Consider the following 17,434-nt stretch of genomic DNA (forward strand, 5'->3'; position numbering starts at 1 on the left):
CTTTCACTTTTTAATTTATAGTAGAAACTCACTCATTCATTTTGTTTATCCATGTGTCTATTGTTTGTGCATTTAAAAAAGATTGGGATCTTTCCCTCACTTCTCAATAAAGAAGAAACAACTGAACACTACTGTAAGGTCTCTAATTATCAAGGTCTCATTAATTTTACAACGTTTGGTGTAGAGAACTTAATAATGTTATATGAAATATGGTATTAATTAAAACTAAATTTATACTTTTCTAATAAACCTGATGCATTTCATGGTACAGTTTTTTTGCATTGTTTGTTTACTTAGTAATTTGTAGTGGGCTTCTCTGTCAGTATGGATTATTACAATCCTACTGTAACTCTTTTCTTTCAGGTATTTTATTAAATGCTTGTCAATTACAGAACCAGCCAGGCTACATATTGACCAAATCCTTAGTCATTTGCTTCTGCTGTTCTTACCCCTATCTAGAGACAATCCCAGAGATGTAAGACAGCAGTTCATGTGTGGCCTTCACGTGTGATGTTCCTTACCTGTCCCACACCATTGTGTGTGTCTCAGTTGTCTAGCTGTGTGTTCAGTGTTTAATACTGTGTTGAGTTGTAATTCTGCTTTATGTAAAAGTCAGTCATAATTGTGTAAAAAAAAAAAACAAAAAGTTAAGTGTGCCATACAAATTAATCTGGCTTTTGATAAATTCTGATGGCCTTATGTGAGTAAATTTAGGTGCTAGGATAAATGAGACAATTAAAATGCCAAGATGGGAGGTGAAGTGAGGCGAATGTTAAAAACAGATTCAATTGTTTAATTTCAGAATGTGTACATAATATTGGAGAGGCCTTGAAAAAAGGGTGAGTAGCGTTTTAGCTCAAGCAAGTGTGCTTATTTGGATCAGAGAGCCACTTGCCCCTTCCCTGGAAGGGCGGAAAGAGGATAGGAAAAGGAGCAGCCCAATCACTGCTGCTTTGACAGGAGCGGAGACGTGGATGTGGAAGACAAAGTAGAGCAATCCCTGAGCCACTTGTTCTTTTCCAGGAAGGGAACGTGGTAGGCAGAGAGCAGAATGGCAGGTGCTGCTGCTTTTTGAGGAAGGAAAGGAGAGAAGCAGGGAAGCACCGGATAGAAGTGGCTTCACTTCAAGAGAAAGGGGAATGAGGAGCCAAGTGGATTATACGGAGGAGAGTTGATGGGAGGCCAAGCATCTCCTGTGTGCCTTGGAGCCCTACAGTCCTAAAGTGGCTGTGCAAAGAGATAGAGGGCCCAGTAGTTTCTTTGGAGTAGGAGTTGTAATTCCCTGCGTTTGGAGGAGAAGGAGAACCCGGAATTCATTAACAAGATTGGAGAGGTATGAGAGAGCGCAGGCCAGAATTAATTAATTTGTGGTGAGGAAAAGAGTGGCAAGAAGGGCCAGGTGGAGTGAAATCTCAGATTTCATTTTTATCTGTTTTCAGGGTTTGATCAAAAATTTCTGGGTCCTGACTGAGACTTATAATTGTCACTGAATAACCTGCTCTCTGTTATGCTGCGTCTGCATTTCCAGAAGAGTTGCTTTGTTCAGAATTAGTTCAGCATAATGGGATCAGTCAACCTTCTAGCAATTTGCGGCGTGGGAGCATCTGAATATGTATTTTCCAGGGCCTCAGACCTACCCGTATATTCTCGTTTGGAAGATTTAGCAATCCTGCTCTCCACTTAGATTTACAAGGATGCAACTAATTGTACTTTTTCAACTCATTCATTTAGTCCCTAAAAATACTTCCCCTGAGCTCATAAATCTAAACATACAACTTTTAAAATCAGTCAATACAGTTTAAAAACTAGAGTCAAACCTATTTCCACCTTTTACTTGTTATATTCTTTTAACTATAATTGCCAATTATCTGTTGTGTATGTTCTGCCTGTTACAGATTGTGCACATCTGTTTATTTACCTAGCCTCAACATATAAGTAGTTTGTCACATTTTTTAAAAGATACTTCTTTAAAGATACTGTTGCCTCAGCAGCCTCTCGCTCTTGGGTTTCGTGCCTCATAGACAGATACTCCCTTAGCTCCAGTGCTATTTTGGCCTTCTGAGGCAATGGCAACCAATGTGAGACTACGTCACCTCCCATCCTCGCTGGTTTCCTCTATTGCAGGATTTACTAACCATTGATAATTTGAGTAGGAAACTTTCAGCTTCTCTCTTTGGCTGTTCCATAAATTAAAAATTATTTTTCAAAGGTAGTTGCCATCAGCAATTTTGTTGCTGTGTAACAGTTCTTTCCACTTCCATTAATGTGTTTCACTTTGCATACAGCACAAGTGGAGGTGTTGTCTGCTGCACTCCGAGCCTCCAGTTTGGACCCTCTGGAAGAGACAACGGCAGGCGTTGGCAAGGGAATGGACTCTCAAAATGAACTGAGCATCAAAGACCAACTAAATTATAAACTAATTCAGGATGATACTGTGCCTTTAATTAGCGACGCTGTTGAGGTAAGAGACGTGGCTGTGTTTGGCATATAAACAGTTTGATTCAGAAATACAGGGCTACAGTCAGAGAGAGAGCAAGAGCTGTATTTTGTACTCTTGCAGCAATCATAGCTAAATTGTTCCCACTTCAGGCTGAAATGATGCCGAGTTATGTTTGCTAATTTTGCAGCTCTGCCTGTTGCATAAAGTAAAGCTTATCCTCACAACATTCTTTATTTGTACATCTGAATTATTTGAGGACTTGAAGTTAAACCTCAGTCTTGACTAATGACTTTCAACAGACTGTGTTGCTATAGTTTGCCGCAGTGAAATAGTCTTACTGAAAACAATGCCCTTCTTAAAAAAGAACAGTTAACTTATTTTCTGTTTGGAGAGAGAGATGCATTTTCTTTATGGTGGAAACATTTTACTGCAGCAGGCAACACACTTTTCTGACCAGGAGACAATAAGGACTTGAGGCCATGTTTCAGTGGACCTCTGGCAATATCTGGACTCTGGAGAATGAGGGCGGGTACTACCACTCAATATCATTTTGAGTTTTTACTTGTGGATCTTCTTCCCATTTTTTTCCCCATCCAATCAAACAATAGCATTTAATACTGGTGTTCTGTTCTTCACTATGTGTTGTGGCAGAAATGTTGTGACTGCTCCACTCCACTTGGAGGCACAAGTGTGATGGTCTTTGAAACTCCAGTGCTATAGAAGAATAATAAAATCTTGATGCAACCCTCATGGATTGTTGCTTGCCAGTTGGCACTGCAAATAGTTTTCAAATTATATTCTGCTGCCATTAACCTGCTACAGTTGACAGCATTGCTCACTGTGTTCATAAGAAGCTCCTTACGTACATTGGGATATGTGTAAAATCTGATTTTTTTTTTTTTAAATTTGGATTGTCTGATGGAAGATGCGCAGATTGCACTCGTTCCAAAATCTTTGCAATACCACCATGATGTACCCTGCAAGCTCTCTTATATTGAAGTTCTTACCTTTTAAAAGTGAAGTTATGTTTTGAAAAGTGCCTAGTAAGAAGTAAGAATGGCACCTCTGTCAAAATAAGAGGAGGTGATCTATCAGGTGTTTTCTGCCCCTTGCCTGAGGTATTGGTGCCCAGATACACCCTGCCTAGGGAAACCCCACTCAGAATTATGTACCAAGAAGACTTAATCCTCCAACGGTGTAAACAGGTCAGAAGGGAGCACTAACCAATCAGGAGCCAGTAGGCAAGTTAAGAAGGCTTGCCTGCTTCTTCCCAGGGGGAGTGATGGATGGAGCTAGGACAGGAGGGGAGTTCCTCTGTCCTAACCCCTAATGAGCCTTGCATTGCATCAGCAGCCAGACAGGCTGGGGTTGACACCACCCCTTGTCTGAATGGGCCATTTCTAAGGCACATTATCTCCTGGTGACTAATTTCTACTCCAAGTCCAAAAACCATACTTTCAATATAAATATATATATATATATATCAGTGATTATGAATCTTGACAAGTTACAAGCTTTTTATAGATCCTTAAATGTTACTCTTTATGGATAATAGGACATATTTGACATAGTGAGTTTGTCAGGTCTGAGGTGAGCAATGTTTGCAAAGAGCAAGGGACCCTTTGCCAAGGGGTCGCTGTGTCTCACTCACCTTACGCTAATTTAATCAAAAATCACATTTCCAGCTTAAGAAAATGTCATGTGGGACTGTGTCAAAAGCCTTCCTAAAGTGAAGATGTGTCATAACCACTCGGTCAGTAACCTTGTCAAAGAGGAAGTTAGGTTAGTTTGGCACGATTTGTTCTTGACAGATCCATGTGGCTGTTCCGTATAACTGTATTATCGTCTAGGTCCTTACAAATTAATAGTTTTTTTTCCAGGGTCTTTCCAGGTATCAGGTAGGATAACGGATCTGTACTTCCTCGGGTCCTCTTCGTTCCCCTTTTTAAAGATAGTTACTGTGTTTGCCCTTCTCCAGTCCTCTGGGACTGTGCCCATCCTCCATGAGTTTTCAAAGATAACTATTAATGGTTCTGAGTTGCTCAAGTACTCTCGGATGAATTTCATCAGGCCCTGCTTACTTGAATACAGCTAACTTGTGTAAATATTCTTTTATCTTGTTCTCTTCATATTTTGGTTTGAGTTCCTTCCCCTTTCTTGAGAGAACAACATGTGACAGGAGTTATGGCTTATTGCATTAATGGAAGGCACTCAGATAATACGGTGGTGGACATGGTGTAAGAATCTGTATAGAGTAGAATATGATTTAAGTATATCACCTCAAGCCTGGTGAAGCATCTTTATTATTTTGAATCTAAATAAATAAAAGTTATCCATTAAGATTTTTATTTTAATTTGGGCTACAGCAAGGATATGCTGAAAAATAAATTCATCTCTGGAATCTTGAAGAAAATAGCCACAATGTCAGGCAACCTTTCATGGTATTTAAGCTCTATGTTGTGTGTGTCTTGTAATCCTTGAATGTCCCATTTTGTAAGTGACCTTTTTCCCCCCACATGCAGAACATAGATTCCACTCTCCGCTATATTCATAATGATTCAGACTTGAGCACCAATAATAGTTTCAGCCCTGAAGAGGAAAGAAAGTCCAAAGTACAGGTAAATGAGACCCCCCCCCTTGTAATTCTGATTAAATTGAAACTTTATAGACAGAAAATAATAATGGAAGGTTCACCTTTAGTTATGTAGTCCATTGGCCCACTTTGCTGTAGTAATTTTCAGCAGATGTGAAAGCCTCATTAATAGGTCACTCCAGCCTTGAGTACCTGCAGTGACAGTGGTTACATTGGCAGTTTATTCTGCTGTAATTGACCAGTCCAGTTTTTTTTTTAATGGAGTAGTGTAGCTTTGACAGTAGAGCTATTAATCAAGACTCTGAAGCTATTTATTTTATTTTTTCCTCTGACACTGACTTGCTGTGCTGCTTCAATGACTTATTTACAGAGCCAGTTGAAAATTTTCCATTAAAATTGTTTTTCTGGGAAAAACTGGTTTTTTTTTATTAAACAGAATTTTTCGCAAAAAGTGTGTTGTCCACTGAAAACTTTGATTTTAGCAGAAAAATAGAAATTTAGATTTGATACCAAATAGAACTATTTTGGCTTAATTTGATGTTAAACTATCCTCCTGAACCACTGATGGGAGTTGTAGTATGGGAACCTCATCCACTCATACTTCTCTGGGGCTGGGTTCTACTCTCCCATGAAGCACTGCAGCAGCTCAGCAAGAGGGGAGAATGTGCTGCATCATGGGAGTAGTTCTAGCCAAGGAGTCCAGCCCATAGGGAAGAATGAGGGCATGAGGCACCCAAATGCCATTCCTATGAGGCACTTCAGCTGCTCAGGCAGGCACAGTTTAATATTGAACTGACCCAAAATGAGACATTTAAATTTTAGTTTTCATTTTTTGCCATAAGGTAAAAATTTTCTGCAAGGTGGGGAAAAACATGATGTGACCAGCACTACTCACTTATTTTTATGTATTTGTTAAACAGGCATAAAGTTTGCCAGTCTCACAGGATATTGAGTCTTTAATGTTTGTAAGAGTGTTGAGCAGTGCTGTAGAAGTCCAAGTTAAATTGTTTCTTCTTAAGTTTCAAACAATGCTCCTTACTCTGTTTCGGGAGTCTGAAAGTGTTCCACCCCATTCATCCTTGTTACTTCAGTCTGGGTATTTAGACGAACTAATCATACCTTCTCAGTTATTGTGTTTCTGTATTAATATTGCTTAAGTAACCTTAATATTTACTTAAAATATCAATTTTAAACAACTAAATGATTTTTATATATGGTACTTTTATGAATTATTATATTTACATTCTTAATCTTTAAGCATTCTTGTACATTATTATGAGGTGGAAAAATTCTCTCTCTTAAAATGTAGCCTAGTTTTATATAGTAGGTTGTATGGAAATTACTTGAAAATGTGGCAAACTAAGTCTTGCACGCTCTCTCTCTTTCTAGGATGTTGTACCTCAAGCCTTGTTGGATCAATATTTATCCATGACTGATCCTTCTCGTGCACAAACAGTTGATACTGAGATTGCTAAACATTGTGCATATAGCCTGCCAGGTGTGGCACTTACATTAGGTAAACAGAACTGGCACTGTCTGAAAGATACCTATGAGACACTAGCATCTGATATGCAGGTATGTTAAAGCATTTAAATTCAAGCAGCTTTTAAAACAAATTGTATATACACTTTTATAACTGTGTTTCTGTGTAATAGGCATTTTTGAATTTATTTTTTTCATATCCTGTCACTGGTATTGGTCATTTAGTAGATGATGCTCTTCCTGTGAGTAATAGTTTGACCAGTGTCCCAGAACAATGCTTGGGCACCATGTTTGTGAGGTGTTCAGATACTACAGTAATGGGGACTATATAAATACCTAGAATAGATGCACAAATGTTGCTGAGCCTGTGACCTTGTGGGTAGATGAGAAACCAGAGGTCTTGATCATTTCTGGTTGCCACAGTTCTTGTGGCACTTTTAATGAGAATAGGGGTATCCACTTTGATGCACTGGCCAGTTCCTGAAAGTTAGTCATAAAGGATTAACAGTATTGCAGTATCATTGGTGCGTTAAAAACATGTTAAAATATTGGAAATGGCTGTTGCTTCTCTGTTTCCATTTGCTGCTAAGGAAACAGCTTTCAGTATATGGGCCATTTTATTTTGTAGTAATTTTCCACTCTTTCCTTTCTTTTTCAGAGACACACTTCCTTTTTTGAGTAGTCATTCTTGATCCACTTCACCCTGATAAACTAATTCACTGATGTATCAGAGCGAAAACTCACTGACATATATTGTTTATACAATATATTCCCAATTTTCTGAAGGGTGGGGAGGAGGGGATTGTATTTGGATAATTGATTGTTTGGATAATCAAGAGGACTCCATTGTCCGAATCATCGCATCATCCGAATCCCTTCCTTGTCCCCAGTATGAGATACATGCTGCAGAGGACATATAGTTCATGCATCTCATGATGCGGGACAAGGAAGGAATTCAGATCATGCGGAGCTTTGATAACAGGATTTTTAATAAACTGGAGAATATTGTATATAGTATCAGCCACACTTCTCAAAGTGCTTTATAGTAAGGTGAAAAAAAAAAGCACACAAGTAATCAGTAAAGAAACTAAAAAAACAACAAGAGTTAAAAAAAAAAATAACATTGCTAACTAAGTTTGCGGTGTGTTTAAAATTACTTTGAGAGTCTGCCACAAGAATAATGAGGGAGAAAACTGCATCACTAAAATAGGATTAAGTCTGCAAAGATCATTTGGTAGTTGGAAAGTGCTGGTCAGAGGAGGAAAGTAAGGTTATGTAACAATACTTACGTTTTATATAATTGAAAATACATTATCCATTTGAACAGTGTGTCATGTTCCCTCCCTCTCCGCTCCACCCCCAAAATAAGACCATATAGAAACTAAAAGGATCTCACACCTCTTAATTGGACCAGTGCTTCTGTCAAGATGTTTCTTGGAACAAAATATTTGATAGTGTGTGTGGATATCAGATATTGGCTTCCCTGAGTGGGAAAGTCTCTTGTAACTCCCTGGGATTTACAGTTTCCAATTGAAGTATAGCAAAGTACCTTCCTTCTTTCTTCCGCTTTGTAAAGTACAGATTACAGAAGCTAGAGAGGAACACAAACTATAAAATTCAATGTGCGTAAGAAAAATTTGAAGCAAGAAGAGAACTGCAAAAGTGTTGATATCCAACATCAGTTTTGTTTTGTTTCTGTTAATTAAGAACACAATACTTTTGTTGCTTGTTCAGTTCCTGGATATGCAGATGGAACAAATGACCTTTGAACAATCCCATTCATGTCTTATTTTTCACTTTTGAAAAAAAATGAGTTCTGTTTTATTGAAAGAAATGAGTGAATTAAGTGGTTGTACTGAGGATTCCAATATTAATGTTGGACAATATAAGCAAACTAATCCTAACGTTAAAACAAAAACCATCATTTGGGGATAATTTGTTAATAAATGCAATTATTTGTGGGTTTTTTGCAGTGGAAAGTTCGAAGGACATTAGCATTCTCTATACATGAGCTTGCAGTTATCCTGGGAGACCAACTCACAGCTGGAGACTTGGTTCCAGTCTTCAATGGATTTTTAAAGGACCTAGATGAAGTCAGGATAGGTGTCCTTAAACATTTGCATGATTTTCTAAAGGTACATTTCATGTTTATTTCACTTTGGACCAGAATATGTTACGCCTTCTGTCCACTTGTTTTCCCTGCATAGACCTGTGCCCATAGATTTCACCAGTATAATTAATCCCCTTACAGTAGTCCAGCCAAATGCCTATATGCTACCAGAGAAGATATTGCAAAAACTTTATGAAGCTAATACTTTTCCTTCTGAGCCAGTTGAAGACGTAGCAGTTATTTACCATTGACTCTTCGTTATTATTAAAGTACATACAACATAAAATGTTAAGACTACCTCATTAACTTTGCTGACTTCCTTGCAAGTCACAGCAAAATTTTACCCAAAATGTTTTACAAGCATTATACTGTATATATCAAAGGGTGCTTTTTTAATCCAAGTGGCTGTTTTATGATAGCCATTTTGTTCATATTCCATCCATTCACATTAAGTGCTTGCAATCTGCTCTGCTCTGATTAAATTTATATTTATTGTTCCAGCTTCTTCATCTAGACAAAAGACGAGAATATCTTTATCAGCTCCAGGAATTCTTAGTGACCGATAACAGCAGGAATTGGCGTTTTCGATATGAGCTGGCAGAGTATGTTCGTGAGGTTTTGGTTTGGATTCGGACATTTTTTCTGCTATGTGGATTTTAACATTTTCAATTCATACATCGGTCAATCAAATACACTAGAACTATATTATAGAGGCATTTTGACACGTCTTCATAAGCTCATCTACATGAGCTCACAACTTCTACAACACATACTACTCATGTCTGTGACACACTAGTAACATCTGCTAATAATTTTACTCCTTAAACTATTTTATAAATCCCACTTAATGTAGAATGAAAAAATTAATTGAGCACTTCCAGTCAGATTGTCCAAGCAGTAACTATTTTATTATGCTGGGTGAGGGAGGGAAGGGAAGTGCCTTATACTTTGATCAAATCTGCTCCACTCATTTTAATCAGAAAAGCTGTTGATTTTGTTATCTGTACAGCCACTTGGTCACACTGTAGCTTGCATGTACCTTATAACATTATTATTAGTTATATGATCTAATGAGTGCAAACTTTTTTTACCTGTTAATTTTTATCTTATCCCAGATTATTTTTGCACTCTTTTATTGCTCTCATGTAGCAGTAGGGTCATATTTACTGAATAAGTGGCAAGTTACAGGGATGGAATTATTCAATATTTTGAGAGAAAACAATTAAAATGAGAATGAAGAATGGAAAATTTTCTTAATGAATATGGTTTGTTTTCTGTTCAGTTAAAGGACAGGCAATGTTGTGTAAACTGTCATTTGCGAGATTAGGGATATCTTTTTCATTTTAGATTTTGTTCTGCTGTGTTATGCTTTGTTCTTTCTTTTAGGCAGCTGATCTTGCTTCTAGAGCTATACAGTGCCAGAGATGTTTATGACTATTTGCGCCCTATTGCCCTCAGCCTCTGTGCAGATAAGGTTTCCTCTGTTCGATGGATTTCCTACAAGCTGGTATGAGCTAAGAAACAAATTTTAATGTGAAATAATTTAAATGAATCGAATATCTCAAACTTCTAAGTCATGGCTGGAAGTTGTTATATGTGTATTTATGTATTGGTAACAACATTTCTTATAGGTTAGTGAAATGATAAAGAAGCTGCATATGGCTTCAACATCAACTTTTGTGGTAGACCTCATGAACGAACTCATTGAAAAATTCTGTAGATGCCCAAAGTGGTCCGGTCGGCAAACGTTTGTCTTTATCTGCCAGGTAAGAGCTTTTATTTATGTATTGGTTTGGGAGAGGGTCGGCAGCTAACCTCCTTAGGGATTCATCTGTATTTTCCTGAGTAGTTCATAGAAATCATTGCCAGAGAATCTTTCCTCTGGCAGGAGAAGATGGGGAAGGGGGGCACAATTCATGGCTTTCTCTGCTCAGCACCGCTCCATAGAAGACGACATCAGGAGATGCTGTAGAAACGGGGCTCTTTCTTCCCTACCCAAGAGAGTCACTCTTGCAGTCTAAATTCCCATGTTGCATACCACTGAAGTTCAGTATACAAACTTCAAGTGTTCTCCTCAGTATGTTCAGAGAATCAAAGTATGGTGTTGAGTGTAAAACAAACAATAACAGAAGTGACAGTAAAAAACTAGTCTGAATAACACATAGGATACCTGAGTTTGGGAATAACTTTCAGCCACTTGTTCCATGGTCTGGTATGAAGTGAGCACCCTCTAGTGGTGAGTGATACAGTGCTGGCAGCTGCTTACCATTTACTGAATGATCTGTTCAGGCAGCAAGGGCAAGTAGGTGTCATTGCCCACACACCCAGCTAGCATAGGTTGTTCAGAAGCTGGCAGAAATACCATCAAGAAAAACAAGCTGGCTCTGAGCTGTGATGGAGGAGTAGGCCTCAGGTGCAGCTGGGATAGCAAGTGATGGCAAAGGAGCAGTCTGGACACTTGCCCTGCCATGTGGGAAAGGGTTCCTATAGTGTGGCCCAGAAGGGATATCCCCTTCCTGAGGTTTGATCTTATTTAAAGAAACTTCTGGCAATTTGGATCTGAGGGCTGTTGGTAGTGTGCCCTTGTTTCCACAGCTCTGTCCTTCCCCTCCCAGCAGCTGAGGAGAGAATTTGTCAGGATCTCTGTGAGGCAAGTCTCATGGAATTTCATGGGCCCTCTCTGGTTGCCCAGTGAATTTTGCCTGGAAAGGCTATCACCTGGTTCTTAGTTCTCTATTTTGTGTTTTACTCAACTAAATATTGTGCTCTGTTGTTTGTTAGGGGGAGGATTACTTATTTGGATAAGTCTGTGTGTTTTGACAACTCTTTAAAATATGGATTATGGTGTTTGAAATGCTAAAACTGCAGCATAACATAACCCTGTTCTTATCACTGCATCTAATTACAGCAGTCTAAATCAATAAGAATTTCTAAATTATCTGTAAGATTTAAGGCTAACTTCAATTACAAAATGCTCCTATTACTGTAAGCAAACATGAAAAGGTTATTTAATTTACTGTAAAGTAACTCTTGCTGATTTCTAATGCTCTCTTTTTGAGCCTGAATTTTCTCAGATGTGTATTCTGCTTTATAAGGCCTCACCTCCTACTGGGAAGTACAGTTCCTTGTATCTGTAAAGCATCTTGAGGTCTATAGATGGAAAGTGCTATATGAATGCTAAATATTCTTATATATTGATTATTATTAAGTTGAGAGGATTCATAAGCTGTCATTGTGATCTGTATTTGTTTTTAGCTCCCTCTTTATGGGGAGAAATCTAATGCAGTTGCTTGGTTCTCTTTGACAGACTGTCATTGAAGATGACTGCCTCCCAATGGACCAATTTGCTGTGCAGCTACTGCCTCATTTACTACACTTGGCATCTGATAGGGTTCCAAATGTTAGAGTACTACTTGCAAAAACTTTAAGGCAAACCCTTTTAGAGAAAGGTTGGTGATACTGAAGTTCAGAATGTCTTGTTTAATAGATGATGAATGTCAAAGATAACTATTGAATGTTTAACATGTCTCCTTTTTGAGTTAGTTTGCTGTAGCCGAGTGAAGAAAATAGCATGAGTGTGAGAAGCCACTTTTGACATTATACTCTCCTGAACCTTATCCCTAGGGATGCCACAGCTTAGCCTGGACTGACCCTTGAGGCCCTGATAGTACCTGCAAGCTCTAGAAGTTATGACAACATCATAACTTCTAGAGTTATTCTGTAATGTTGAAGAAATGGATGGATTCATTCTCTCCCCCCCACACCCTCCGTAGTCCCTTTTCCTTGTCTGATTTTCCCTAAATGAGCTAGTTTTGGGAAATTAACGCTATTGCTCAGCCTGCATAGTGGTGATTCACTGATGTGATGTAGAGCAAATGTGTTGTGTTTGAGTCTAAAATTGATGCTGTATGCAATAAAGGCTGGGAACCAGAAAAACAGCCTTCACTGCTAATCCTATCTCTCCTCTCTCTGGGAGAGGAGAGGTGGCTAGTGCTTTTCTGTTTTCCTTTTGGGAGTGAGGGGAGAGCCTTTCCAACATTTCAACAAGGGAACTGCTACTGTCAAACTGTAGACTTCCCTTAGGGAAAGCATCCCCAGTACACAGCAGTGCTCAGAAAAGCTAGCAATGTTAGGATGTTAAAAGAGTGGGGTGGAAAATAATACTGGAAATAGTATGCCATTATATGAATCAGTGTTATTCTCTCATCTGGAATACTGTGTTCAGCTCTGGTCACCCTCAGTTCAAAAATGTAGAACAGAAATAAGTACCTGTAGGTGGACGGAAAAAATTATTAGAAACATGTAAACATTTTAGTATGTGGAGAGATTGAAAATACTAGGACAGCTTAGTTTAGAGGAGACGAGTAGGACATGATAATTTTATGTAAAATAATGAACAATACAGAGGAGAGCATTTCAGCATTCCTATTTACCGTTTATAAATATAAGAACAAGGAGACATCCAAATAAACTGAAAGGCATTGCATTTAAAACTGATAAAAGAAATAAAAATAAATTATACAATGCTTAATTAAGCTATAGAACTCATGAACTCTTGTAACAGAGAGCCTCGCTGTAGTCAAGAGACATTTATGTGGCTAATATTCATAGCTGCTTTGTCATGCATTTGTATTATGGTAGCACCTAGGGTCCAAATCGATTATGTAGGCACTGTACTAATGTATAACAGAAACAGTCCCTATCTCACAGATCTTACAATGTAAGTATAAATGAGAGACAATGGGTGGATTATTCAATTTAGATTTAAAAAGTAAAATTAAAAGGTATAGTAACCAGTATACTTCTGGGAATAAATCACCCACAACTGCTGTAGAAAGGGAGGATTTTTTAATACAATTGTATCATATAATTTTTAAAAAACTCTCACATACTGGGGATTCTTGCATACTGCTTATTCATATTACCATTTTTATTGAGTGGTAGCATCTATCAGTAGAATGGAAGAGTGTGGCAGTTTGTTTGTATTACCTTCCACTGGAAACACATTGATTTTGGGGCTCCTGTTCTTATTAGTTGTTGTTCGCTTTGCACGTGCTGTCTGCCACTTATTACATTGAAGGAATTTAGGGGTCTTGTACTCCTGCACCACAAGGACAACTCTATTATACTTGAGTCCTCCAACACGTGTATTAATCACCCCAAGTATTTTAAGTTAGTTTGTGGATACATTTAAATTAATATATTATTTGCCTGCTTACAAGGATTGGGTGTGACTATAGTTAGAGTAGATATTACTCTAAAATTTCATGTCATGAAACAATATCTGCCTACAGCATAAGGATTAAACTAAAATATCCAAAAACTTGGATTTGTTAATATAGAATTTGTCTCACTAATAGCCTTTCTGTATTAAAACAGAAGCCTCCGTTTGCCCTTGGTGTAGAAGCGTGCTCATGCTTTTGAATATAACACCGTAGCATAGTAGCTGGGGTTTGCGCCAAAATATAATACTGTTACTCTTATTTTTCTTATATATCTCTTGTATTCTCCATTATTTACAGAATATTTTCTGAATTCTGCCAATTCTCATCAAGAAGTTGTGGAACAAACAATTATGGCCCTTCAAATGGATGATGACAATGATGTGAAATATTTTGCAAGCATACACCCTGCCAGTACCAAAATTGCAGATGATGCCATGAGCACTGCCTCATCGACTTATTAAAAGACGTTCCTGAATGTTGTTATAATTTTAATAAAAAACAAACAAAATACAAACTATCCTCAAATGCTCCTAAAATGGATGATTTAGGACAACCTCTTCTGAAGGAGGAGAGATCTCTTGCCAGACTTAACTACGGGTGGATGTTATCTAAACCTGATACCAGGGATTTTAAGAGTCAAGAAAAAGTAAACATTACCTATCTCATCTTGACTTTAGCAAAACATTGCTCAGAGGATTATATTTGCCACTGAAGCCTTAAATCTTCTGTCTTCCTGAACAAATGAAACTTGAATTGGCAGAGCATTTTCATTGTAGAAGGGATGTGATTTCCAGAGACCTGCGTTGTTTCTCCTGAGGAGTTAACTTAGCAAGTTTTTTCCTTAGCAACTGATAGTTCAAATTCTTATAGCCAGAGAGGCAGATTTATATCAAGATATAAGACCTGCAGTATTAGCTATAAAAGTTTTTATCCATGCAAAGAACCAGATTGTGTGCAGCTGGGCACATCCTTAAGTGTGAATAGTTTTGATGTGTGTAAATGGGGAACAGTAGAGATTTGGATTTCTCTTAAGGGCTCAGTGATAACACTAAACTAGAATCTGATTTTAATCTTTAAATGCAGCATATTGCTGTACCCATTAGCAGAAAACTTTGCTGAGTACCTGTGTCCTAATTATTTTCATGCTGGTCATGACCTGAAGGAAATTTATTAGCACATGTACTTTAAGTCAGGTATTTTTAACTTGATCACGATCGGCTCTGAGGTGCAACTTTTTCTTCATATACTGTACATATCTGTGACCACTCCTGGGAGTGCTGCAGTCTTTAATCATGTTGTTTAAAAATGTTGTGATACAAGTTGTTCTCTACTTGTCCAAATAAAATTTATTAATAAGATTGAATACGTTGTGACCTTTTAAAGATATTAAAAGAACAAATTTGAAATGACTTTGTGTCCTTCCTTTTCTAGTTCTTCAGTGGATTTCTGTAAATGTCATTTACATTTGAATGACTTTTTTCCAGAGAGATTTTAATGTAAAACTTAAGATTTATATTTAGAAAAGAAATATACCACAACACAGAGATACAGTAAAGTTAGCTTACAAAAGTACAGAAACACTTTTAAAAAAAAAAAGTGAAATAATTGGGTGAGAAGTTTGTAAGTGAATCTTTATCAAGAATCTCTTTACTCCTACTTGGGAACTGATTGGCTCTCCTGTCACCCAAATGTAGAATGACATATTAGCTGTGGGGAACCTGGACAACCACATCAACCCAGATTTTCAGGGACCAGGTTGATCAAAATTCTTTCATCTAGCTGAATACAGTTTCCAGGGTTGCTAAGATAGCCACTCTACCCTTGGATCTCTTCTACTTCTTTCATTTAAAAAAAAAAAAAAAAAAGCTAACTTGAGTGACTGAGGAGATGACATCTTGCCCTCTGTCTTTTATGGGACTTTTGCTTATAGCTCATCTCTTCCCACCCACCATAGTGGAGAATATTTCACATTCTCCCTTTTTTTTACATCAACTGTTGGCCTGGTCTGAAGCCACACTGGTCTTCACCTACTGTTATTTCTAAAACTGGCATTAATCTTCATCAATTTCATCATGATTTTTCTAGGTACTGATAAGCTTATACCCCTATATTTATTCAGATTGGCAGGATCTCCTTTCTTTAGGATTGGTAAAACAATTGCCTGTAGCCTGTCATCCAGTACCTCCTAATCCTCCCATACCACCTTATATATTTTTCCTAAAGCTTTGATAGTACTTGTCTTGCGGTTTTTTAGAAGCTCAACTGTTATATTACCTATTCCTGCAGCTTTCCCATTTTTTAACTGTTTCACTGCTTTTGTGCTTTCTTCTTCTGATGGTGGTTCAGTGCTAATATCTATTCTGTGTCACAAGTTGCCTTGTTCATCTAGCATGTCTAGAATGCTTGCATCTGGAGAACTACAGAGTTCAGCGTTTTATTAAAATGTTCCTTGAATACTTCCAGCTCCTCTTTGACATTTGTTGCCAGTTCACTGGTAGACTTCCTTATTGCTTACATTATTGGATTGATCTCTGTTTCCATACAACTTAACCCTTTTGTACATCATTTTCATATCTTGTTTTCTTGACACCTCCTCTAGTTGTTGAGCTTCTTGTTTCCAGAAATTTTGTTTCTCCAGTCTTTTTGATTTCTCCACCACTTTGTGCAACGCTTTTATTTCTCCCACTTTTCCCACAGTCTTGGCATGTTCACACTTTTCCTGTAATGTTCTTGTTTCCTTGCTTAGTTTCCGTTTGCTTATGCCTTCCAATAACTTCCTCTATTATATTTTGTTTCACTTCCTTGAATATTTGCCATCTTGTCTGTAGTGAGATTGCTTCATCATTGAAAATAAATGGCCCGTGCCTCCGTCACAAAGCAATTCTTTAACTTAGCAAGATCAAATTTGGTTCCAGCAACACCCATCTTTTTCTTGTGTTTTAAGTTGATGTTTTCCAATTAGTTCATTATCACTGCCACACTCAGCAGTTTTATAGATTCTGACATCCAACAGTGACCTATGCATTTTACTGATGATAATATAGTGATCAATCTGGTTTTTAATTTGACGATCTGGTTTGTTCCATGAAACCTTATACATATCTTTATGATGAAACCACATACCACCAATAATCAGATTGTCCATCTCACAGCAAGTTCTTAGCCCTTCCTCATTATTTGCTGTCCCCTTGCCGTGTGGTCCAACACTATTTGTTTACTTACCATGTCTGCTACCAACCTCTGCATTCATCTCTCTCAATATCAAACTCATATGAACAGGAATCTTGTCTACAGTGGTATCCAGCTGCTGATAAAATCCATCCATCCTTCTCTTCCTCTTCTGTTGCTTCAGCTGGTGTATGCAGAGAAAAGTTATGCATAGTTTACTGTAGGCGGTAATAAACCTGGTTATGACAATCTGCTCAGACACTGGTTTTCAATTATTCACTGAAGTAAGTTTTCTTGCCTGCTGCTATAGCAACCTCATCCATATGCTTTGCTTGTCCACTTGAATATCCATAACAATGGAAACTATAACTTCCAACTGTGAACTCTCCTGTCTCCTGTATGTCAGAAAGGAAACT

The 17,434-nt window shown here is 37.8% G+C and overlaps 1 protein-coding gene across 5 annotated transcripts in view; it reads left to right on the plus strand.

Annotated features, from left to right (window-relative positions):
* Positions 1 to 15,259, plus strand: part of PPP4R1 (protein phosphatase 4 regulatory subunit 1) — a 92,644-nt gene extending 77,385 nt beyond the window's left edge. For all 5 annotated transcript variants that reach the window (XM_050942141.1, XM_050942143.1, XM_050942145.1 and 2 more), the window contains 9 exons: positions 2,286 to 2,461; positions 4,963 to 5,058; positions 6,423 to 6,608; positions 8,489 to 8,650; positions 9,127 to 9,227; positions 10,012 to 10,132; positions 10,257 to 10,391; positions 11,933 to 12,074; positions 14,148 to 15,259. In XM_050942141.1, coding sequence (XP_050798098.1) covers positions 2,286 to 2,461; positions 4,963 to 5,058; positions 6,423 to 6,608; positions 8,489 to 8,650; positions 9,127 to 9,227; positions 10,012 to 10,132; positions 10,257 to 10,391; positions 11,933 to 12,074; positions 14,148 to 14,311 — 1,283 coding nt within the window. In that variant the 3' untranslated portion in view covers positions 14,312 to 15,259. The remainder of the gene's footprint in view (positions 1 to 2,285; positions 2,462 to 4,962; positions 5,059 to 6,422; positions 6,609 to 8,488; positions 8,651 to 9,126; positions 9,228 to 10,011; positions 10,133 to 10,256; positions 10,392 to 11,932; positions 12,075 to 14,147) is intronic.
* Positions 15,260 to 17,434: the final 2,175 nt, after the last annotated feature.

Source organism: Gopherus flavomarginatus, chromosome 2, assembly GCF_025201925.1.
Source record: "Gopherus flavomarginatus isolate rGopFla2 chromosome 2, rGopFla2.mat.asm, whole genome shotgun sequence".
Lineage (NCBI taxonomy): Eukaryota > Metazoa > Chordata > Testudines > Testudinidae > Gopherus > Gopherus flavomarginatus.